A 22,876-nucleotide genomic window follows, 5' to 3' on the forward strand; every position below is an offset into this window, starting at 1 on the left:
CTCATGATGCAGGGGATCCATGTGTGTGTAAATAAGTATGACAGATTGCAACGCCTCCTTTTTTATCGTTGTCCTCCAACTCTTTCTTTTATCGGTGTCCGTCCCCTCTATGCGGCACGTGTGTCAGTCGTCGTTTGTCTGGCTGACGTCCCGAGTTTTTTCCAAGAGACGATTTATGTCGGTCGCCTACGTGAGCCGGCAGCCCCAAATAGTTTGCGAAGCGGCCATTTTGAAATGTAAACGCTAAATTATATTTGTCCACATGTCCTGTTGAAAAAGCTGAAGGTTGTGTTTGCCTTCTGCCCCCAGATGGACTTTCCGTCCTTTACTTTTCCCCTAGCCTTGAGTTTCAATCAAGGTTTTCTTGGCTCTATTTCCACCCGCTTCCACCTGCTTGGACGACGCCATTGTAGCCTTGCCACTATCTTCTCTTTTGTGTCTTACTGTAGCTTGGCCACTATTTTTTTTTGTTCCCTCTTTTCTCCTTTGTGCGCAGGTTGAGGCCGCTCTCCTGAGACTCGAGCGGGATTTGGGAGAGAAAGTAATGCTCTGCAATTAGCTGAAAGCTGTGTTATTTTGGGCGTTACTTGAAAAGCCTTTTTATTTGACTGTGTATTAATAGCATATTTGGCACCGGTGTCCGGGTGTGTTGCAGCAAGATTTAAAAAAAAGAAAAAAAACACTTACACCCAAATTTAGCAGGAACCGGCACTTGAAAAATCATATGTGCTATTTGTGCCGTGCAGCTTACGTCATCTCAAGTGTATGGCACTTTGGGGGGGGGGGGACGTGTAATAAGCAGGTCCCGCTGGTCTTATCCCGCTTCCCGAGACACACCGGCATGGGGGTAGCGTTAGGAGGAGGGTGATTGAGAAGCTCCAAGCGTGTGTGTGTTTGGGCGATAGAGGGGGAGAGCACTGCAGCAATCTGAGAAAGTAGGTCAGACATAGCAGAGGAGAAAAGAGGTACCGGAAAAGAAATAGAAGCAGAATTCTTTGGGTTACAAAAGTGGACTTGAGCTAATGCGGCTCTCCAATGGCTTCCTGCAGGCCATGTTTACCGGACACAACACTTCCAAATGAAATCGGCCCGTGCGTCTTTTCCGAAAGTTTCTTCGGGATATTATGTAAGCGTGCCGTGTCAAAAAATACAAAGTGGCACGGTAGATACACTAAGGGCACTCAGGCTCCTTTATATATGGGCTCCACTCAAGTATGAATTACCTTCCTCTTTTTTTTTTTTGCTCTTTGGGCCATGTCTGTGTTTTATTATTTATTTGACAGAGTATACCGCGTCTATAAATACACATCCCGGCCCCGCTGGAAACGGACCACGCCAGGGAGCGATTGCGCCGGAACCGTGCACACAATGGAATTGATTCATTGACAAGTGCTTGGGTACATATAGAAAGTGCACGCAGAAAATTGCCTTGATGAGTAATGGGAGGGGTCTCCATGCTTGGGAAATAAACTCGCAAAGAGGAGGGAAGAGCGCTTTACAACTGCTAATAAAATACATTAGAGAGGAAATGAAGTCAAAGCTGCATTTTACGGACAAAAATGTGTTTTTACGCTTCTCAATGGCTTATAATGAAACGTACGGAAAGATTAGGAGTGATCCCATTTCACAAACTCCACCCGGACCTCAACTCAGGCAATACCTGGAATCTAATTAAATTAAAGTCCAGAGATTTGAGTTATCTCCTGGACAAGTTGAGTGCAATATATGCACAAGTGAAGTGAGGTAGAAGGTGTGGAATATAAACTGTTTGAATTAGAAAACTGGATTTGAACTAAAAGGCCCCAAAAACAAAATGGCCGCTTTGTTGATGTTTTCATTCATTCACTTATTCTTAATAATCTTGCTGGTTTCTCTTGTTTGTGCCCTCCCAGTATGTGGCGTTTGGCTCCCTCTTCTTCATCCTCATCTCCATCTCCACTTTCTGCATGGAGACGCATGAGGCCTTCAACACCATCCTCAACAAGACAGAGAACGTGACGGTGGGCAACCAGACCCGCGAGGAGATCGTCTACGAGGTGGTGACCGACAGCTGGCTGACGTACGTGGAGGGCGTGTGCGTCATCTGGTTCACCATCGAGGTGCTCCTGCGAGTCATCTTCTGCCCCGACAAAGTGGAGTTCTTCAAAAGCACCCTCAACATCATCGACTTTGTGGCCATCCTGCCCTTCTATCTGGAGGTGGGCTTGAGCGGGCTCTCCTCCAAAGCCGCCAAGGACGTCCTGGGGTTCCTCCGCGTGGTGCGCTTTGTCCGTATCCTCCGGATCTTCAAGCTGACCCGCCACTTTGTGGGTCTGCGAGTGCTCGGCCACACCCTCCGCGCTAGCACCAACGAATTCCTCCTGCTCATCATCTTCTTAGCGCTGGGCGTCCTCATCTTCGCCACCATGATTTACTACGCGGAGAGGATCGGAGCCCACCCGGATGACCCGGCGGCCAACGCCCACACTAACTTCAAGAACATCCCCATCGGTTTCTGGTGGGCCGTGGTGACCATGACCACGCTGGGCTACGGAGACATGTACCCGGAGACCTGGTCGGGGATGCTGGTGGGGGCTCTGTGCGCCTTGGCCGGCGTGCTGACCATCGCTATGCCCGTTCCCGTCATCGTCAACAACTTCGGCATGTACTACTCGCTGGCCATGGCCAAACAAAAGTTGCCCAAAAAGAAGAACAAACATATTCCCAGAGCGCCTCAACCGGGGTCTCCCAACTACTGCAAACCGGACGCTCTGGCCATGGCGACTGCCTCGCCGCAGAGGCTCTTGGGAAATGTCCTAGGTGGCGTCATGGGATCCGGAGGCCTCGGAGGTGACTGTCCTCTCGCCCAAGAAGAAATTATAGAGATCAACAGAGGTGAGCTGTTTTATTTTTGTTTCCTCTTTAAGAATTCTGCCCGGTTTCGTACATGGCCATCAGATCTCATGTGTAATTTATTATCAACTGCCAGTTCCACACTTGCCTTCAGGCCCCCATCTGCCAGCCAGGAACAAACAAACACTATGTAATGGTCTGAAAGGGGAAGAGTGAAGTCAATTATCTATTAAAACAGCTTAATGCCTTCCGATTGCGCTGACTTGGAATATTTTCTCTGTGGTTTCACCAATAAAACCCGGAAGGGGGGTCATTTGGCTCTTTGATTGCTTTTTACGTGTGTCGGCGCACCTTTAATGCATCAGAGAGCTCAGAATTATTGCCAACGTCAGCGCTTTGAACATTTAGACTGCCTTGCTTCTTCTATTCATTAGAAAATTCTTGTTTGCTGATTCATGGGCTGTTTAGACAGGATGTTTGACTAATTTCCACTTTTTTCTTTAATTTGTGCAGTGTTGCGTGAAAGAATTTCAGAGGCCCACTCTGTGTCGTACGGTGTTCCACAGGGTTCAATGTCGGGGCACCTGCTGTTTTTATATTATTTGTTACCCCTGGTGTTTCCTTTGACTCATATTTATGTCCCGGTATGTATTTTCTAACGCTGCCCTTCCTTCCCTGTGCAGATTCCAAGCAGAACGGCGATGCTGCCTCGGCCGCGCTGGCCAACGAAGACTGCCCCACCATCGACCAGGTGCTCAGCCCTGATGAGAGGAGCCCAATAGGGCGGGGTCCTACTCGGGAACGCTACCAACAGGACCGGGCCTGCTTCTTACTCAACACCAGGGAATTCCGAGCCACGGATGGGAATGTGCGGAAAGGTACGTCCGATATCGGGAAAGCACCGACGCAAACGTGTTGTGTGTACGTTTGGGTAAACATGTCGTAAGGGCTGCTTTAGACAGGAGAGTGCACATTAAGTGGAAGAGCCGATCCCAGACTCACATGCACACTCAGCTCTTGTGCTCTGCTCTTGTTTGTTAGCGCCACTTTACATCCATGTTGTCCGTTTTATCATCACCGCTTGGTTTGATTACTCGTGTCCGATGTGGAAAGTTTCTGTGCGTCTCTTTGATTTTATTCCTCGTTTGACTTGCTCCATCTTTCCATGGTGTCCGTGCGGTTTGGTTGTCCGTACCGTAGCATCCATCCATGCTCATAAACAGTCTTTCTCTGTCTTCTGGACTCAGACAGTTAACCATGCATTAATTTACTTCTCGTCACTTCTGGTTCTCTCTTTCTCTCCCCCCTTATTTGGTCATTTCACCTCCCTTAACCCCCCCCCCCCACCCTTCCCTTAAATCCATGCCCTCATATTGCATCCCCTTTTTCCTTTGTGCCACATCAAACCCCGACCCCAATCCTCCCTCCCCTTTTAATTTCTGCCATCATCTTTGTGCTCATGACAACCTAACACCTTCACCCATCCATCCATTCATCCATCCATCTAATCACCCGCCCGCCACTCATCGCAATCAAACCACCGCTGCCGCCAACCTGCACCTGAACACTCCCCCGCACTCCCTCCAAACTTTTCAACACCACCCCCCATCCCCCTTGTTGACAACAAACTAGAGGCAGCAGCCCTGGCACCCAGCCCAGACTCCCCTCTGACTGAGGATTGGTATAAGATGGAAGGGTCTCTGTTACAGCAGGACCTCAATGCAAACTCCACCTCCTCCTGGATCAAACCATAGACCAGAGGTAACAATGCAGAAAAAAAATAATCAAACAAATCAAAAAAAGTCAAAAGAGCGCTAGCTACAGATTCGGCTTCAAGTGTCCATTCAACTCCATCTGGCTCGCCATCATGTATTGCATCATTGCAGTGATGTCACTTTGACTACAGCAGCAGCAGCACAGCAACACAAAATGCACACAAAACTTTTATTCACTCGCTCACATGTCCTCAAATGTGCAGACTCCTCCGGTGCACTGGTGCCAATTAGTCACCACCTAACCTCAGCCCAACCAATCTCATAGCTGGTTTGCTCTACCAATACAGCATTCATTTTTGTTGTCGCTGTTTTTTGGGATCATGTGTGTGTATCCGTGTAAAGCTTCAAATACGCATACAGTCATGCATGGGTGTAGTTGACAAACGGGACGGGACAAATTTGTTTTTGAACGCCCCCCTTTCGCAAATGATAGCTACGCCCCTGCAGTCCTGAGTGCAATAGCATAAAAGGCAAAAAGAGAAAACACACACTTGAAGAAACGGGAAATAGCCGTTCACGTTGTTGTCGTCTGACGTACCTCTGTTGTTGTTGTTGTCGTCTCTCCCTTCAGGTTGTGTCATATCACGCGTGTGTATGTGGGCTCTTTCTTTCCTACACGTCACACACAAAGTCTCAATGCCGTCTGAGTGTCGTGTTTGTGTTGTTGTGTGTGGCTTACTTTTGGTTCTTACGCCTTTCCCCCCCCCCCCCCCTCGACAATATGTTTAACAATGTGACTCCCCTCCCCCCATGGGCCTTAGGAAAAACACACTGCAACTTTGCAATACATATTTATAATTGTAGGAAATGTGTACAATTTACACAAAAGTATTGGGACACATGGCATTTTTTTTCCAAGAGTAAATTGATTACTCTTTCCAAGTGACCTCTGTTGTTGAAAAGTGTCATTTTTCCAAGATCAAAGGTCACTGGGGTAAAGGGGAGACATTAAGGTCAAAGGGGATAGTACTTCTGCAAACAACGCCAAGCTAAAGGCACTCAGTGCAAGACCTCAGCTTTGTGCTTTATGACCTTCATCAATCAGGTTCCCGCTGTCATCATCATCATCATCTCCAAGATCGAACACGGTGTCGCCGGCGCTTAATGCTTCAGAAATACTATTCCCCAGACCGTGCGACTGAGCTTTCCGTGCCAAGTGTAGCCCAAAGCTTCATAACTCTCGGCGTCCTGTGCTGCCAGCTTGAAAGAAATGACATGAAATACGGGCTTGAAAGCAACACTTGGTCGCGAAAAGACTTTGCACAATACAGTCCGAGATTACAAACGCAGGCAGGTAGAATTAAAAAAAAAAGTGGCTGCAAGGTAAGCATTTAGTTTTCACACAATGCTACACTTGATGATTTTGTAAAAATAGAAATATATGAGCGCAGATGAATCCCTCTTTAAAGTAAAGCAGGATTTAATAGCACCCAAAAAAAAATACAAAAGTACAATACAATGCGATTCTTGCTAACGTAGAATTTTAGATTGTCGCAGTGCAATATATATATATGAACACAAATGGTGGCGCAACACATGTAGCCAGACACTGTTAATGCAATCGCAAAATTATATGAGGAGTCTTCCTGTTATTTTTTTTAAAGAGGGATTAAAGTTATTGTTGTATGCTGCAGGTATGATTTCTTTTCTAGACAAACGCTTCAGGTGTCTTTGCCAAGCTTTATGTGTTCCTTCAATTTTGATTGTGGGCCATCTTGGCTTCCTGTGCTCTCAATGCAATACACTATATGCATGGCTAATTTTATACGGTTAGACAGTGGACTACTGGAGACCGACAAGGAGCTCCATCTTGTTGATTCTCTCTCTGTGAAGCTTATTTCATTTTTTTTCCTCTTTGCTGCTTTTTATTTGCTTTCAAGTTGTGTGTAACTTAATTTTTGTTGTTTTTGTGAGACTATTTTTTTTTTGTATGGTGTTTTATTTGTAGTTTTGTTTTGTTTTGTAGATTTTATGGCTAAGTTGTATATATTTTGATTTTTGGTGTCATTTACTGTCCGGTTGAATTCCTAAGTTTTGTGCAGCACACTTTTTATGTTCTTGTCAGTGAAGATAACTTTCCCAAATGAAATCACACAAATATAGAAGAGATTTTTTTTCAATAATAATAATAATTTGTGATTCAATTATGGGTTAAATAATTCCATGCAGATTTTTAGCAAGTTAGCCAGCCAATACAACATTGAATATTTTTACGTCGTTTTCTTTATTCAGTTATTAATTATAGCCATAATTGACAGTCTCCAACCAAACGTGATATTTTCTTTTCAAGTGATAACACTTGTCTCCATTGTCATATCACCTCATCATGATATACTGCAAATATTCCCTTTTTCTTAGCCAGATTAAATTTGTTTCAAACAGAACTAGCAATATGATACGTAAAGTGAGTTTAGAAAACATATTGATCCACATAATACTTTTTTTGATAACTTCCGATATGACCTTTAGGCCGACGTCAACAACTGCTTTATCAGCAGAGTACTGAATTACAGATGAGATATGCCTAATAAAGCGGTCACATTTCCTCCTCTGGATCGTGGCCTACGACTGTGGTCCCGGGGCAGATCAATTGTTTTAATTACTGGTAACTGGAGTCGGCAGCTTCTTTAACAGGCAATTGATCTCATGAAGCTGCTTCAACAAGCAGGCGCATAACGCTACTCGGACACTGGCACTAAATTCGATTCTCTTGGTTTTGTTGTTGAGTCAAGTCCGATTATTTGCAGTGTTTTTTCCCCCCTCTCTGTTTTATTCCCCTTTGTGCTCCCCTTCTCCATCAGCGTCGTCTTCTGCGATTAACGCTCATTCTTCCATCCCATCTCCAGGCCACCACTGCAGTGCAAGTGTATCTTAAAGTCCGACTAGGTAGGTATGTGTGTCCCGACCCGGTGTCAAGTGTAGTGTCTTTTCCCCTGATTATAAAACAAGCCCCAAAAGTAGCAAAATGTTTCTGAGTAAAGACACTCGTTACCATGGCGATGAGTTGACCGTGACAGACTGCAGTGGCCGAGAAACACGATGAGCACTTTTTTTTTTCCGTCTTCTTTTTGTGCTCGCTAACCGATACTGTTATATTCATCACTGTAAATATTTTTTATTAATACTGAACCTCATTCGTCATCTATTTCATGTTCCACATGACATGTCATTGATTCATTTTGGACAAGTGTTTCAAATTCAACATAATTGGGACCAAAAAAAAAAAAATCTATATAATTTTTTATGCACTCCATTTCGTCGCTACTTTTGGGTGCTAAGCGGTTCCCCACCTAAAAAAACAATCTTCCTGCAACAGCTTTTTATTTATTTATTTTGAAAAGTTCAGCCCTAGAAAATGCATCATCAATATTTTATCGAGGTACCGTTTGGCTAATGCGCTTGAGCGAGTCTAAAAAAGTATATTTTTAAAAAAAGAAAAAGAAAGGGTTTTTATTTATGGTTGGGGTCAATCAAAGCGGTTGTTTTTGTTAGGTAGTGCGGAAAAAAATGACAAACTTTCTTTAGTTCACTTTAATGGCTGTTTTTTTTTTTTTTTTAAATTCAAAACAAGAACACTTTACAAACAAGACTAAAGTTGTGCGGAGAAGCTTGGCAGTTTTAATTTTTTTAATGTTGACCATCTGAAGTTTAGAATACCCAAAAGCTTAAAGTGTACCTTTGGTCATTAGCTGTATTTTAAAAAAATAATTCTACAAATATGGCTTAATCAAATCCCTGAAGTTTATTTAAAAAAAGGAAATAAATGCCTTTTAGTAAACGTGACATGGAAATACCGGAAGCATCCATGTTGCTTAGTTTGTAACCCGGATCAGGAAGCTGCGTGACGTCAGCAAATTGATAGCATCTTGGCTAGCTCCAATCTCGTCCCCAGCGTTGTGCAGTGCCAACATTTTTTGCACATAAACAGAGGAAAACTGACGTGAAAAGGCAGCAGCGTCATGAAAAGAGATCCCAGAGACAAAACATTGCCGTTCTGAGACAGGTATGTATCTGTGATAAGCAGTTTTTGTCCGCAATTTTGATAAATTACTGGGCAATTATTGTGGTTTGGTTACATTGGTTTCCCGTCATGGCGGGCAAGCGCATTTTGCCAGGGAAGTCCGTTTCCTGTTAAGTGATTTTAGTAACGACTATGATCAATTGGTCTTTTAAGAAAATGTTTGGACGCTGATTTGTATAATACAGGGATGAGAATGGCAAATGTGAAAAAGCACGGAAAAGTAGCGGGGGGGGGGGGTGGGGGGCGAGAGTCGCCGAGGCTAACGTTGCCCGGCCAGCTAGCCGCCCCCCCCCCCCCCCATATATAAAAAAATAAATTTCTCAACGGATTTACGAAAAAACTTTCGACAGAATAATAATAATTACTCACATTACCCTTAAATTTCGACATAATCGATTTCTTATAAAGTCAGTATATTGGCCCTATTGGGGCGCCCCAAAACGGAATCAACTTTGTGACGTCATATCCGGGGTGCCATATTGCTTTCTTTTTTGATATTGTACATTCATTTTATATTAAATCAGTGCCTGCATTATACAGTTTGACCAAAGGTACACTTTAATTGTGAATGAATGCTATAATTACATCTAATCCAAGCTTCACCTCCAAACTTCATGCGGTCAACTCCTTTTATAACGTTTTTCAGGGATTATTTTCTACTGTCTGGGCCCAGCATTGTCTAAAGCACTTGTCATGCAATGACAGTTGCTTTATTCAATGGGCCTTTGAAACCAACTAACTTGGCTGTTTAAAAAAAAAAAAGAAGACGTATCATAACTCGCATTTTCTTGTTTTGTCCTGTCTGTTTTGTCTATGTCTGTCTGTCTCCTTTTGTATGTCGTTATGATTTCATGCTCCTTTCCATTTTCTTTTCATGTCGAACTATTGTGTAAAAACTGTGGGAATTGTTCTTCAAATTTGATTTTTATTAACCCCCCCCCCCCCAACACACACAATATCGTAAATCAATATTACGAAATGTAGCTACGAGCTATGAGAATTCTCGCAGTCTGACGAACGTGACGGGGGTGTCAGGCTCGTCTCTGCGGTTAGCTCCCATCACGAGCCCGCCTTTCGAAAGCTACGAGGCGCCGGGCCCGTTACGCCGCTGCCGTTCCCCCATCCCTTCCATTTTGTAGCAAGATGGCCGCACAAGATCGGAAGCTAAACGATGCTAGCCGGGCTCGGCTAACGTTGAAAAAAAATCTCTGACGAAAACCGATAGCAATAAGATCACGTGAACTTGAATGTAGACAAAATGACCTCTCGTCTTGTGACTTTATAATGCATGCCTTGGGTTAGCAAATAAGGTCGGAAAAAGAAAACTTTAGCGATAAGTTTCATTGAATTAAATGTAAACACAAATGTAATTGTATCACCACCTAAAACATCTTTTGCACAAAAAAAGCCACAAAAAGTGGATGCACAGATTTGTTACTTTATGTATAAAAAGTATACTACATGCAAGGGTTGTGCGATATTATCGTTTTTAGACCCATTAATTGAAACGACTGCATTAGAAGAGTGTTGCCCGCCAATAAGCGACTCATTAATTATTGACGACATTTTATAATAACTATATGAATTCATTCAGGTTTATTTACTGTCAAATCGTTGTGTCCTCCACATATGCAAGAAATGTGCAATATTCTTTTAAGACGGAGAACAAGCTGTGCAGATAAAGTACATTTGTAAATATCGTTTTTCAATATATATAAAAAAAAAATGTACAGACTTAACAAATCATTACAATAACAAAAATGAGCCAATCATATGTCCTCTCGGTTGTCGCTAAATGTAATAGTTTTGTGTACTTTTCTTTAGATTTTGACTCACAAAATTCTGTTTTGACACTAAAAGGAAGGATGAGGAATCAATGTGCTTCCAAAATAAATTTGCATGCCCAATTATTTAGAATTCTAAATATGTACAGGGTTTAGTCTTACTTACAATCTTTATGAGAAAAAAAAAATGCAATTCAAGCATGAAAAGAGTTTCCAATTAATTTCAAGAAAGAAAAAAAAGGACTCTACTAATGGGCACTCGGCGTCCATGTTTCAATGCTCTTCGTAGTCCGGTCCAGTACATAATACTCGCTCGCTCTCGGCGGCTAAAAGCCTCCGTAAACATTCGAGCACACCAACACTCCCTTTTTTTTTTTTTGTGACAATGTTGTTCTTTTTGGGGGCGGGAGAACTTTTTTGTCTTGCACTCAAGAGAAATGTCCCTGTCTTTTTGTTCTCAGGAGATCTTTTATTTGTTGACATACTGTATGTGACATTTTGTGTTGAGGATGTGGCCAAAAGTGGCCAAGTTTGCAGATTAAAAAAAAAAATAATAATAAACTGACGGGTAGGCAGATGTGCAATAAGTAAGTGCCTCTATGAGGCCCCCCCTGGAGGTTCTCATGTCAAGTTAGGAGTCCGTACTAATTAGCTAGATTTAACTAGCTACACTAGATGTACTGTCAAAGCGATACTCGTAATGTAAGTTGAATTCATCATGTTCACATGTGAATACATTAAAGTCACGTGACATTCAATCAATTGTCGGTATTGCAAAAGTTGCTCACAACTGTTTATTTGAACGTACGTTTTCTTATTTTCCTCTAACGCTCGTGTTTTTTTAAATGTTTGCAACTCTTGTGGTTAATGTACTGTACAGTGCTTCACAAATGTATTAGACACTGCAAAAAAAACATTTCTACATATAGATAATTGAAAAAAAATATTTTGCTGTTTACTAATGTTAATTTACAGCAACACTGCTGGTGGCCTAGTACATTTAAGCACTAAATCTTAAACATGTCTTTGTCAAAAAAAATAATTAGTCACTGGCCGAGCTGGGGTTGGGGGCACTGGAAATATGAAATATGCTTGACACTCCCCCGGGTGCCGGATCAGATAATTGGCTTTGGTTGTTTTCCCATTTTTTTTGCAAGCTTTCCCCTTGTATAATCAATATTTATCAGCATTTTCTGAATATTTGAGGGGTTCATGAAAAAAAATAAATAAATTGCAAGACACCCTGAGATATCCTTAAGCCCCCACCCACCCCCTCCACCAAGGAAAAAAAAATCCTAGCTCCGCCAGTGAAATTAATGTGTTTGAAGGGACAAAAATACACTAGTCATAATTTATAATGATATTTTTTTGTCATCAAATTTTTATATTGAGAATGCTAATCAGTCCTTTTTCTGCTGCGCTGTGGATGAAACTTTTTCTTCCCCCCCCCTTAAACTGAGCTCAAATTCATTCTTAATCTTATAATCTCTATTAACACGACACTCATAGAGGATAATATTTCCAAAACGGACTATTTGACAGAAGAAACCACGTGGTTCATTTTAGACGAGCTCAAATGTATTTTCCAAGCAGATTTTCCTCGAAGACAACAATGGTAGAACACGGCGAAGGCAGAGAGAAGAACCACCACAAAATTGTGTCTAACAACAATGTTGTATTGATTCCTTCAATGTGCCCATGAACATCACATGTATGTTTTTGTTCATCTGTCCGAAATTGTTTCATTTATTCTGACAGTTAAACGGCAGTGTGCACAGGTAATGCTAATTACTTCCCTACCTGAGTGAAATGCAATGTGAATATTTAAATTGGCATAACAAAAAAAAAAAAAAAAAAAAATGCTCGTCTGCTATAAACCAATGTGCTAATGTTTTACATTTCTGATTGTTAGCTGAGTGTGATTATTCATGACTTTCTGTTCTTGTCTTCACAGTGTTAAGTTTCTAGCGTTGGCCTTCTCTCTCTAACGAGGAGTCATTAAGCGGTTAACACATATTTGCGGCGGGAGCCACGTAGGCGGCGAGCGTGACGTGGATGGACGTTTTAAAGGAGATGCTCGGGGGTCACGAGAGAGAGAAAAAGAAAGAGAGGGGAGAGGCCTCACGTTTAATCATGAATTCCCAAAATTCACACCGTCTGCTCCTGCTCACGTCGTTACCAAAGTAGCCTCTCGGAACTCCGACCACCACATTTTTTTTTTTTTTGTGTGACCCTCAACCTTTTTTGGGCCAATTGACTGAACATTGCACTGACACACTTTGGGAGGAAAATCAAAAAGGACACATTCCAGATGACATCACCATCAACATGTTTCCAGAAAAAGAAAAAAGGAAAACTTTGTCTTCACAAGGGACTGAATGAACAATGTAGCATCTCTGCTAACACCGTAGCATCTGTTGGCCGGGACACGACTTGACCTTGGATTTATGCAGAGTCGAGGTCACGGCTCTCCTGACATCCGTTCCAGTGAAGAAGTAAAACACCCCAACAGTACATGAGAGACGGGTCTTAACCTTCAAGAAAAATCCCAATGACCCGCATAAAGATCAAGTTTAGCGCCCGCCTCTGAAACTTTGTCTTCCATTCAACTTCTATAAAACGCGATCATTTAAAAGCTACGACGTCAAAACGAAGCACATGTAGCATCGACGCGGTTTGACCTTCAGCCTGCCCTACAAGACTTTTTTTTTTTTTTCTCTCATGTACTGCAAAGGGGGAAAGGAGGGGGTCAAATCCAGAAGGGGAGGGGAGGATCTCGCTGGATGACCTTCCGCGATGTCATCAAGATTAACTGAAACGAGCCCACTTGGGTTTGAACTGCTACTTGCATCCATGAAGCACATTGAAGCAAAATTAGAGCGGAAAATAAACTCAAGGAGAGCGGGAGCTCGGGACCACTCTTGTCAGTCTTTGGTCCAATCCAATCTGCTTCATTTGTAATGAAGAGGTGAATGGACAGCCCCCCCCACCCCTGCCCCAAGGACACGTTTTCAAAAAGGATTCAATTTAAAGGGACCAATCAGATTAATAGCCCCCCCCGACCCCCAGCACACACAAAGGCCTACACTGCCAACGAGGCACAAGAACCCCCCCCAGATGAATACTGCCCAAAATGTCTCTTCGGCATCTCTTGCTGCCCCGGCGGGCCGCTTGACAGGTGAGTCGATGTCACGGCGAGGACGGCCCCGGCAGGCGGAGCCATCAAGGAGCAGAAGCGGACCAAATATAGTGCAAGTGTACAAAAAAAAAAGAGAGAACAAATATATATTTTGATAAAACAAATCTAAGTATGGCTAAGATGGTCCAGGATGGAGAATATCAGATGCAAAATGTGAAAATTTGCCATAAAAAAAAAAAAAAAAGTCCACGGGGGAAAAAAAAATAACAAGGTTGGCAGACTTCAAATGGACTCATGCACTGAGTGGAAAAACAGCAAAGACATCGAGGTACAATGGATGCCCCCCCCCTCCCCTTCAACAAATGAGGGGAGGGGGGGTTGGGGGGTGCGTGGTGGTGATGCATTTTTGTAACTTTGTTTACCAGCATGACTACTTTGCATGACTGTCTTTTCTGCAAACCCTTAGTTGAAGACAAGGGTGCTAGAGATACAAAAACATATATATAAAATGAATTTTAAAAAAAATGTTATATGCAATTCATGTTTAAAGAGAAAAAAAAAGATTCTAATGAAAGAGAAGATATATTTTGTTTGGAAAAGTTGAAAAAAAATGTGAATATTGAAACATGTATGTTTGCAAGGTTACACCCTGAGCTACGTTTTGTTGGATGAAATCTCTCTGCTTCTACTGCCCTACTTTCCTCATTCCACGAACATAGTTTGACTATTTTCAACACGCTATATTTTGCTAACATCTCATCAAGCGTCGCCATTATCATCACCCAAGACTTTGCCGAACCGTTAGCTTGCGCGCAAGAGTCGAACCGTTTGCACAACGACCGTAGCAGCAACTAAAAAACAAACCTAAACAAAAAAGCTCTCTGTATTTTGACTGCTTGAGTAACACTCATAGTTTTTGTTTTTTCTTTGGCAATAATACGAAGAGGAGTCGACTGTAGCAGGGAAAACCAGACGGAGTAGCTTTCGGGTCTCGGTTCTGTTCCACTTAGCGGAAAGATGGATATGCAGTGGTCAGGCCAAACCAATTTGGAACGCTGGTCAATTTTTTTTTTTTTTCCTGAGCGTTTACATTCATACTTTTTTTTTTTGGCCTTTCCATGATCAACTTTCTTAATGTAGGGAGGAAAAAAAAAATTGCATGCTGATAATCTTAAGCGGGTGAGGAAGCGGACAACATTTTGACATCGCCTCTGTTAATCATGAATCCTAAAAAAAAAAAAAAACAATGACCACTGTGCTGTGTCGTAGAGCAGAAACGTCGTCTTCCTCCCAGAGGCAAATGGCAACACACTCGGAGTGTGTAAAGGTAGCTTGTCTTATTTTTTTTTTTTGACAGTCTTGCATCATCCTGACACATCAAACGAGACCCAGAGCTTCCAAAAAAAAATGATGTCAGTCACGTGGCGAAGATATGAGATCCCAGTGCCCACCGAGGAAAAGCTGTTGAGTTATTGATTTGTGACCAAATCCTTCTTCCATTCAAGCCCTGCTGGTTCAGGGCCGCTGAAGGTTTCTTCTTTGCATTCCCGTAGTGTCGCGACTTGGAGAGCTGGCCGGTGTGTGACACTCACAAGTGTTCACGTAGATCTCCGCGAGTCTACGCTGGCCTTACAGGGTCTGAGTGCAACCAAAAAAAAAAAAGCGGTGTCCCATATGTGTCACTCATTGTTATTGTTTGTGTTTTTTTTCACAGTTTCCATCTCAAAAGACAGTTATAGCCCCTGGGGTCAAAGAGGTCAGAGGTCAAAACGGTGCATGCAGAAACTCATCACCCAGGTGTGTTTGTTTCAGGTCGAGAATTGCATTTAATCATATCTCATCTGTTCGCATCAATTTTACGGGCTATTTTTTTTCCATGTATGCTTTCCGATATTAAGTTTCGAATTTAAAAATCTGATTAATTTGTGTTTTTGTTAGGTGCTTGATTAAATTGTTTTTAGTTCATTTGAAAACACCGTATGCAATCTGCACCAGGAATGCCACTGATTGACACTTACTGTAATGCTCTCTAGGGCGCGGATATTTTTTGGACTGTGTGTCTTGGCAAAAAAATTATTTCACATTATAAAGCGTGCGGAGTAGTAATCCATCGTTTTTTTTCTATCACACGCCGCCGTGCACGGGATATTGCAGAGTGACGTCACGCATTCCCCATAAGCGTTCCAAAGATAAAAAGATATACTGGAGAGGAATAGGAAGACGAGGTGGTCACTGAGGTATCCGGATTTTATTTTTTCAAACGCCGTAACGCATCGAGAACTGTATACAGTATATTTCAACGGAATGTTCATGATGGATCTTTTTATATTTTCAAGAGCGGGATAGAAAGAGAGAGCGAAAATAGAAACATATCAATAAAAGTGTCATAACATATTTCTACTACTGAGACTTAAAAATGTATGAATGTCAAAGCGAACTAATGTGAAATCAATCTCCTTGAATGAATTAACTGGTTATAAGTCATGAGATGCTTTTCTTTTTTTTTTGTTTTCTTTTTTTTTTTTTTTTCCAGAGACGTTGAAAATTGCTTCAAATCATTGAGAAGAACTTAAATAAATGGGAAAAATTCATGACCTTTGTGCTATTTTTGTTTCCGGCCTGCTGGGGAAAGTCTTCCAAAATATACCAGGAGAATAGCGAAAGGCATTAATTACTCATAATTCCTGCTAAATTCTCGTGAGAGCGCATTCCGAGGGCACGTGCGAGCAGGGCCGACGGTTAAGCGTGCCACTCGGGTCCAGGATCCCGCCGCACGGTGATGGATGTAATCCAAGTTGAAGCGTGAACACAATGAGAAGTCCTTGAAGAAAGTGAAAGATGACACATGCAATTGCAAGTTAAACGATATGGCGTGATGTATCGGGATGACAGCATTTCCAAGAAGCTGTATAGCGACCTCCTCGTTTTAGCGTCTGAAAAGTCAAGACATGTCACATGATGCTGATCTATGATTTTTACTGTAATTTTTTCCAACGATATCTGAGAAGGATGATGTCAAGTCATTGATATCGTGGAAAACGGATGCCATCCCAATGTGACATTTTGAAACCGATACGGAATAGTTGGCGACGTACGCAAGGGGCTTTATATATATATATATGGAGTGTCGGATGTCTGACAACATACTAGGCCTCTTTTCGAAAATGTTTTCCACTCTGAATGTGACCAACTCAATTGTTTTTTTTAACTATTTTCGAGAGGGGAAGTAAAAATAATAGAGGGTGTGCACACTTTTGCAACCATGTCATTTATTTGTACTCTTCAAAGTAAAATAATTAAAAAAAACAAAAAAGTCAATTGGGTTGTACGGTCACATGATTGGTAGAAAATAAATGTGTCTTGGCCTTAGGGGTGTGTAGACTTTTTATATTCATTGCATGGGCGTTTATAGGTACATCAGATATGTATATGTGCGTGTCCTGTGACTAAATGCAGCATTGCTGGCAGAGATATTTTGTTTCCCCCCCTCCCTCATCCCTTCTTTTGGTCCCAAACACTATCGCCCTCTAGTGGTCTGCCGAGATGAGTTCAAGGGGAAAGAAGAGACTCATGGTATGTTTTACACAGCCACACTAAATTTACAACTAGTAAGTGCCCGCAGACCGGGTTTCGTTATTTCACCCAGTGATCACTGTTACGATTATTAATAACATCAACGGTATCCGGAGTGAGTAATATTTAATGCACTGATATTTTTATTTTGTGTCAATGACGTAAGTTATTTTTTTTTATTGTTCAGGTCTGACTATTTATGGACGTCCGTGTCATAGACAAATGTGAAAATGGAAAGAGCGGTGAAACGGACTGAACCGGTGGAAGACACATCGTGTCTTTACAGCTACTGACATGAGAAGCTTCAGCTGATACGCTTGAAGTTGAGCTTGGAGAAGGCTCGTTGAGAGAAGCTCAGAGGAGGGCCAACTGAGTCCAAGGGATCTGGACGGGGATTCCATAGGAGGGCTGCGAGGGACCCCGGCCAGATTATTGAGCTCGTTGGCGAAGCCAACACCGAGCGCGACCATGCACATTTGACACCTGATAGCTGCCACCGAAGCTTGTGTTACTCCATTGCTAAAATGGGGGGGGGAAGGAGGAGGGAGGGGTCAAACCGAGATTGAATTTCCTCAGAACAGCATTCCTGAAAAATTTCAAGAGTGGACAAACATGAGGGCACACGGGACGGACAATATTGTGGATGTCGCTCGAGCAAACAAGTGGCGCTGGAGGACAGACAGTGGCGATTTATTTGAAGGACGCCACGGACAGAGAAGCCGCCAAGCAGCAGAAGAGGAACAATGTGAGAGCTCAAGTTGGAGTCCAGTGAGTAGAAGATCTCCTTTTCTGCTTCCCTGAGCAATGCTAATTAACCGCATCCACTCACGGGACTGTCACTTTGGTTTCAGGCCATCTAGACTCGCAGTTCCACAGGAGAGCCGTCGGGAGGACACTCGAACTCGGGATGGACGACGGTGACCAACAGGATGAGGAAAAAGCGGGAGAGAATGATAAAGAGATGAAGAACCAGATGAATATTGTGGAAAAGGGCGTGACGGAGTTTAAGAGAGAGAAGAAGAGGCGCGGATGGGCGCTGAGCGAGCGACTGGCCATAAATGTTTCGGGGATGCGCTACGAAACACAACTTCGCACTTTAGCCCAGTTCCCCGACTCCATGCTGGGCGACCCGCAAAGAAGGTCACGCTACTTTGACCCCCTGCGAAACGAACTTTTCCTGGACCGCAATCGGGCTTGCTTCGACGCCATCCTCTACTTCTACCAGTCAGGCGGGCGGCTGCGGAGGCCCGCCAACATCCCCCTGGACATCTTCATGGATGAGCTTTTGTTCTACGAGCTGGGAGAGGACATCATGAACCGCTTTAAGGAGGACGAAGGCTTTACCAAAGAGGAAGAGAGGCCGCTCCCCGCCAACGAAATGCAGAAAAGACTTTGGATGCTTTTTGAACACCCGGAGTCTTCGTCGGCCGCTCGCATCATCGCCATCATCAGCGTCATGGTTATTGTGGTGTCCATCCTCATCTTCTGCCTGGAGACGCTGCCGGACTTCCGCGTTGAGAAGGAGACACGAGAGGTACGGAATGTTAATGGAAATAGAATCATGTGGAATAGTCTGATGACCTTTGACCTTGAAGTTTTAAAAGTTCCAAACGTTATTGTGAGAGAAAAAAATAGTCACGATGATACTTGAAGTCAAGAATGTGTAAAAGGAGAGAAGAGGCGGGGCTTGGATGCGGGGGTCAGGTGTGCCCCGCAAAGGTCGCCACGCATAGGTGAAGCACTGCCAAAGTTTCCCGCCGGATTAGAACAGAAGATTAAAAGGTCTCGCAGGACATCGGGTCATGTTAATACATTCTTTCGGTGCCGGGCCGGGCCAGGAAAGTCACTTTGTCCGGTCCAAGTCAGCGCGCCGGCGACGAACGCGGAGACGGGCGGGAAGCGGTAACAGCGAGACGCTCTCGGATTTCTCTTCAGACATCTCGCGAGGTTATATTTAGTTTGAGGAGAGCCCTTGGAGGTGATGATGACATACGGGTAATCACCTGACCTACTACCAAATATAATTTCCAAATTGCACGGAAAAAGATCATCAAACACCCGAACGGTCTATGAAATAAACAACAAGCCATCTTGTTGAATTAAAATGGCCTCCACCCGTCAACGTGATGCTAACCCTGGCGCAAAACGGAAAGACAGGTGCACTGCAAGCGAGATCGGGGCAGCTATGATTGATATGCAAAGCCGCAAATGTCAAGCGCTTTATGGCGGCGGCCAAAAGTGACAGCCAATCAGATGGCGAACAACATACTATCAGAATACTGCGAAAACGGGATCCCCCGGACCTAAAGGGGTTAAAAATAGCCCGGCTTTTAAAAGCCTTTCATATTTTGCCAAACGTGTTTATTCGATTTCTGGGTAAGAGTCAGATGAGAAGGTGACCTGCTTGTGTTGTTTATTTCCCAAGCTCCATTTTGCTTTTTTGTTTTTGTGGTTTGTCTGCCACCATCTCAGGATCATCTTCACAAGCACCACGGCCAAGGGAGGAACGCGTCCGAGGCCGTGCCTCCACCTGCTAGTGTTTTCAACGACCCCTTCTTCATGGTGGAGACCGTTTGTATCTTCTGGTTCTCTTTTGAGCTCATCATGCGCTTTTGCTGCTGTCCCAGCAAGATACACTTCTTCAAAGACGTCATGAACATCATCGACTTCAGCGCCATTTTGCCTTATTTCGTCACTCTGGGAACGGAGCTCGCTAAGGAAAGCGAAACCAGCCCGGCTACTTCCTTAGCTATTATCAGAGTCATCCGACTGGTGAGGGTATTCAGGATCTTCAAATTGTCCCGTCACTCCAAAGGTCTTCAGATCCTCGGTCAGACGCTGAGGGCGAGTATGCGTGAATTGGGCCTTCTGATTTTTTTCCTTTTCATCGGCGTCATCCTTTTCTCCAGCGCCATCTACTTCGCCGAGGCCGACCACAACGACACGGCCTTTGTCAGCATCCCGCACGCTTTCTGGTGGGCTGTGGTCACCATGACAACGGTGGGCTACGGAGACATGTACCCGCAGACGGTTTGGGGGAAACTGGTGGGCTCCATGTGCGCCATTGCCGGCGTGCTGACCATTTCCTTACCAGTGCCCGTCATCGTGTCTAACTTCAGCTACTTCTACCACCGGGAGACGGAATGCGAGGATCGCTCCCGCTATAGTCACGTCACCAGCTTGCCGTGGGAGGACGAGGACCCAGAGGAGGGAGAGGCACAAGAAGGGAACCTGGATCCCGAGGGGGATTATTACGCAATCGGAGGCACCTATAACAATCTCAACGGGACCGTTTTGGCTAACGTGGGGCAGAGTGCTGAGTATGAAGGAAATATCCATTTAAGGGAACCGCTGGTCACCCAGGTGTGAAAAAGAAAAACAAACGAGTGACAAAACGTTTACCTTGATCATTCAAATTTAGTCTTACAGAACCTGTAGAATTTGTATATTCTCATGTTCCCTCATCCAAATCATTTTATTTGCTTGACTTTTAAAATGTGCGTGTCCACACACTATGACGTCTTACCCACTTTTTTTTTAACCGGAAACGTCGAGACGGTCTCTATGAACAAAAAAAAAGCCCTTGTTGCAAACACAACCAGAGTTCTCGTAAACAGAAGACGTCATTCTCTGCATTCTTTCGGTCGTACGCAAACGTTCAGAGCTTTGGCCTACGTGAGCTGAGCGGACTGACCTCATCATAACAATGAACGAGAACATCCGGCAGATTTGTGATTTGTTGAAAACACCGACGCTACTGTTACGTACTCAGCCTTTGAATAAATTCTCTATTTTACTAAATTCCGAGAATGAACTCGTGTTTATTGTAAAACTGGATTGTCCGCTTCGTTAGTCACACCTTAAGTGACATCTTTACGACTGACCTTTTTGCAAAGCTACGCGACTAACAATATAAGCTGTTTTTATCTTGCGTTTTCCCGGAACACTCAAGCCTTTCTTTCCATTGAACGGAAGGCATGCGTATTTTAATACGCATGCTGCTTTGTGTTAGTGTCACTGTCCGGCACTGTATACTACAGTTTAAAAAAAAAAAAAAAAAAGAACAGGATTCCCCTGCACCACTTGAACACAAAATGCGCAGCAACACATGTAGACAGACAACACATATATATTCTTTATCCTGCAAAAAAATACTACTTGAAAAATTGTTCATTTGTCTGCATGACTGTATTCTACTGCCACCTGGTGGCCACATTACACCAAAATGAGCCTCAATGAATTCAAAATAATCCATAAGATGTTTCATTGACATTTTATTTCATTGTCATTTTAAAGTCAATACAAAAGACTTACAGATGAAGTCTCAAAAAATAATTTATTTTCATCCAAATCTTTTCCAGTGTAATAAAATGCATGTAATCTTGACACAAACACCCTATCCACACCCAAACATTCAAAACTGAAATAATAAAATACAATAATATTAATTATTAAATACACAACAAAAAAATAAATCCAATACAGTAAAACATTTCACATTTTTCAATCTGTCCATCCATTTTACTTTTAATTTAAAAATCCACCAATGAATGCTTAGCACTCACTCCCTTCACTTTTCCACTGACAACTGAGGACTGAGTATAGAACCCTGAGACATTCCCAGAAGGTCATCGGAATCCAGGTTGAAGTTTTCCCTCTCCGGTGCCCGTTGGGATGCCGTTTCCCTCGGGAGAGTATCTCTGAGTGGCAGGAATCGGGTGAAGGGGACGGCGTGCCCATCCGGGGAACGGCGGGGACCCAGCGACAGGGCAAATCCGTGATGCGGGGACACAAAGCGGGTGTACCCGTCCGCCAGCAGCAGCTCTCGGAAAGTGCAGTCGACCTCTGAGAAATTCGACTGTGGGAGACACAACCTTGCGTGAGATAACTCGCCAACTGGACTGATTGTTAAAAATATTTTCGACTGATCCTTCACTTACCTGCCCCCTCAGAGAACCCGCGCTGTCGGCGCACAGAAACAGCGATGACCTCTGACCTTTAATGGCGATGTGGCCCGGCTGCACCGACTGTAACTGCAGCACACCTGTGAACGTTCACGCACAAACGTGAAGGCCTCCAATGATTCATGAATCTTTTTATTTATTTTTTTTAGCAGAGATTCAAATGCTGAATTGCGAAACACTTACCGTAAGGAGTCTGAACGTCGCTACTAGACACGCTTCCATCCTGGCTTATCTGTAAGTACATTCCTCGTCTGTGATTTTCTGCAAAAGTAAGAAGACAAAAAAAAAATAAGCCATGCTGTGTATCAAATTGGGCCTCATCTGAAATACTCTACCTGTGTAAAGATGCACCTCCCTGACTTGACCATTAAAGGCTAAAAGTGGGTTGGAGTCAGGAAGATACAAACACATAGAGATGCGAAGTAGGATTGCGAGGAGAAAAAAGTACCCAAAAATCTTGTTTGCCGACCAAAACATTTGGAGACCAAGAGAAAATATCACAGTTACTGTACTCTTGATAAATAAAATAATAAATATAAATACAAAAATAATTTATAAATAAATTACAAAGAATAAGGCAAGAAGAACAAACTTAAATAAGAAATATTGTGGCTCCTGGAATGTAAGTTCTGGCTTTTAAAACCAAAGAACTTTGTGCGTTTATAAAGGAGCCGGAGGAGGGTCCATCATGACTCACTTTTAAAGTGATTTAATACTGAGCGGAAGTTCTACGTCTATATATGGCCCTTTTCCTTGTTTGGAATTCTGAAGATTTAGTATCCGTAAAA

The 22,876-nt window shown here is 43.2% G+C and overlaps 3 protein-coding genes across 15 annotated transcripts in view; 2 read left to right on the top strand and 1 right to left on the bottom strand.

The window, feature by feature from the left end:
• LOC125990912 (voltage-gated potassium channel KCNC1) overlaps window positions 1–16,142 on the top strand; it is a 28,675-nt gene extending 12,533 nt beyond the window's left edge. Inside the window, exons 3-8 of one of the 13 annotated variants that reach the window (XR_007489137.2) lie at window positions 1,893–2,874; window positions 3,516–3,710; window positions 5,179–5,199; window positions 9,613–13,590; window positions 14,909–15,014; window positions 15,105–16,142. Coding sequence is in view for 8 of the 13 variants with exons in the window: in XM_049758291.2 (XP_049614248.1) it covers window positions 1,893–2,874; window positions 3,516–3,710; window positions 5,179–5,199; window positions 9,613–9,767 (1,353 nt within the window). In the remaining 5 variants the exon portion in view is untranslated. Of the gene's footprint in view, window positions 1–1,892; window positions 2,875–3,515; window positions 3,711–4,464; window positions 4,594–5,178; window positions 7,494–9,612 lie in introns of those variants that run through there. The other 12 variants (XR_007489136.2, XR_007489135.2, XR_007489138.2 and 9 more) reach the window with 12 other exon arrangements.
• On the top strand, window positions 15,105–20,925 carry LOC125990917 (potassium voltage-gated channel subfamily A member 7). Its single transcript, XM_049758310.1, has 4 exons — window positions 15,105–15,187; window positions 15,266–17,892; window positions 17,976–18,658; window positions 19,597–20,925. Exons 3-4 carry the CDS (start codon window positions 18,032–18,034, stop codon window positions 20,491–20,493), a joined length of 1,524 nt encoding a protein of 507 aa, XP_049614267.1. The 5' UTR covers window positions 15,105–15,187; window positions 15,266–17,892; window positions 17,976–18,031; the 3' UTR covers window positions 20,494–20,925.
• A 434-nt stretch (window positions 20,926–21,359) lies between these two features.
• fgf21 (fibroblast growth factor 21) lies at window positions 21,360–22,812 on the bottom strand. Its single transcript, XM_049758361.2, has 4 exons — window positions 22,424–22,812; window positions 22,272–22,349; window positions 22,065–22,168; window positions 21,360–21,982 (listed from the first exon to the last, which is right to left on the bottom strand). The coding sequence occupies exons 1-4, from the start codon at window positions 22,563–22,565 to the stop codon at window positions 21,695–21,697; spliced, it is 612 nt and encodes a 203-aa protein (XP_049614318.1). The 5' UTR covers window positions 22,566–22,812; the 3' UTR covers window positions 21,360–21,694.
• Window positions 22,813–22,876: the final 64 nt, after the last annotated feature.

This window comes from Syngnathus scovelli, chromosome 21 (genome assembly GCF_024217435.2).
Source record: "Syngnathus scovelli strain Florida chromosome 21, RoL_Ssco_1.2, whole genome shotgun sequence".
NCBI classification, from domain to species: Eukaryota; Metazoa; Chordata; class Actinopteri; order Syngnathiformes; family Syngnathidae; genus Syngnathus; species Syngnathus scovelli.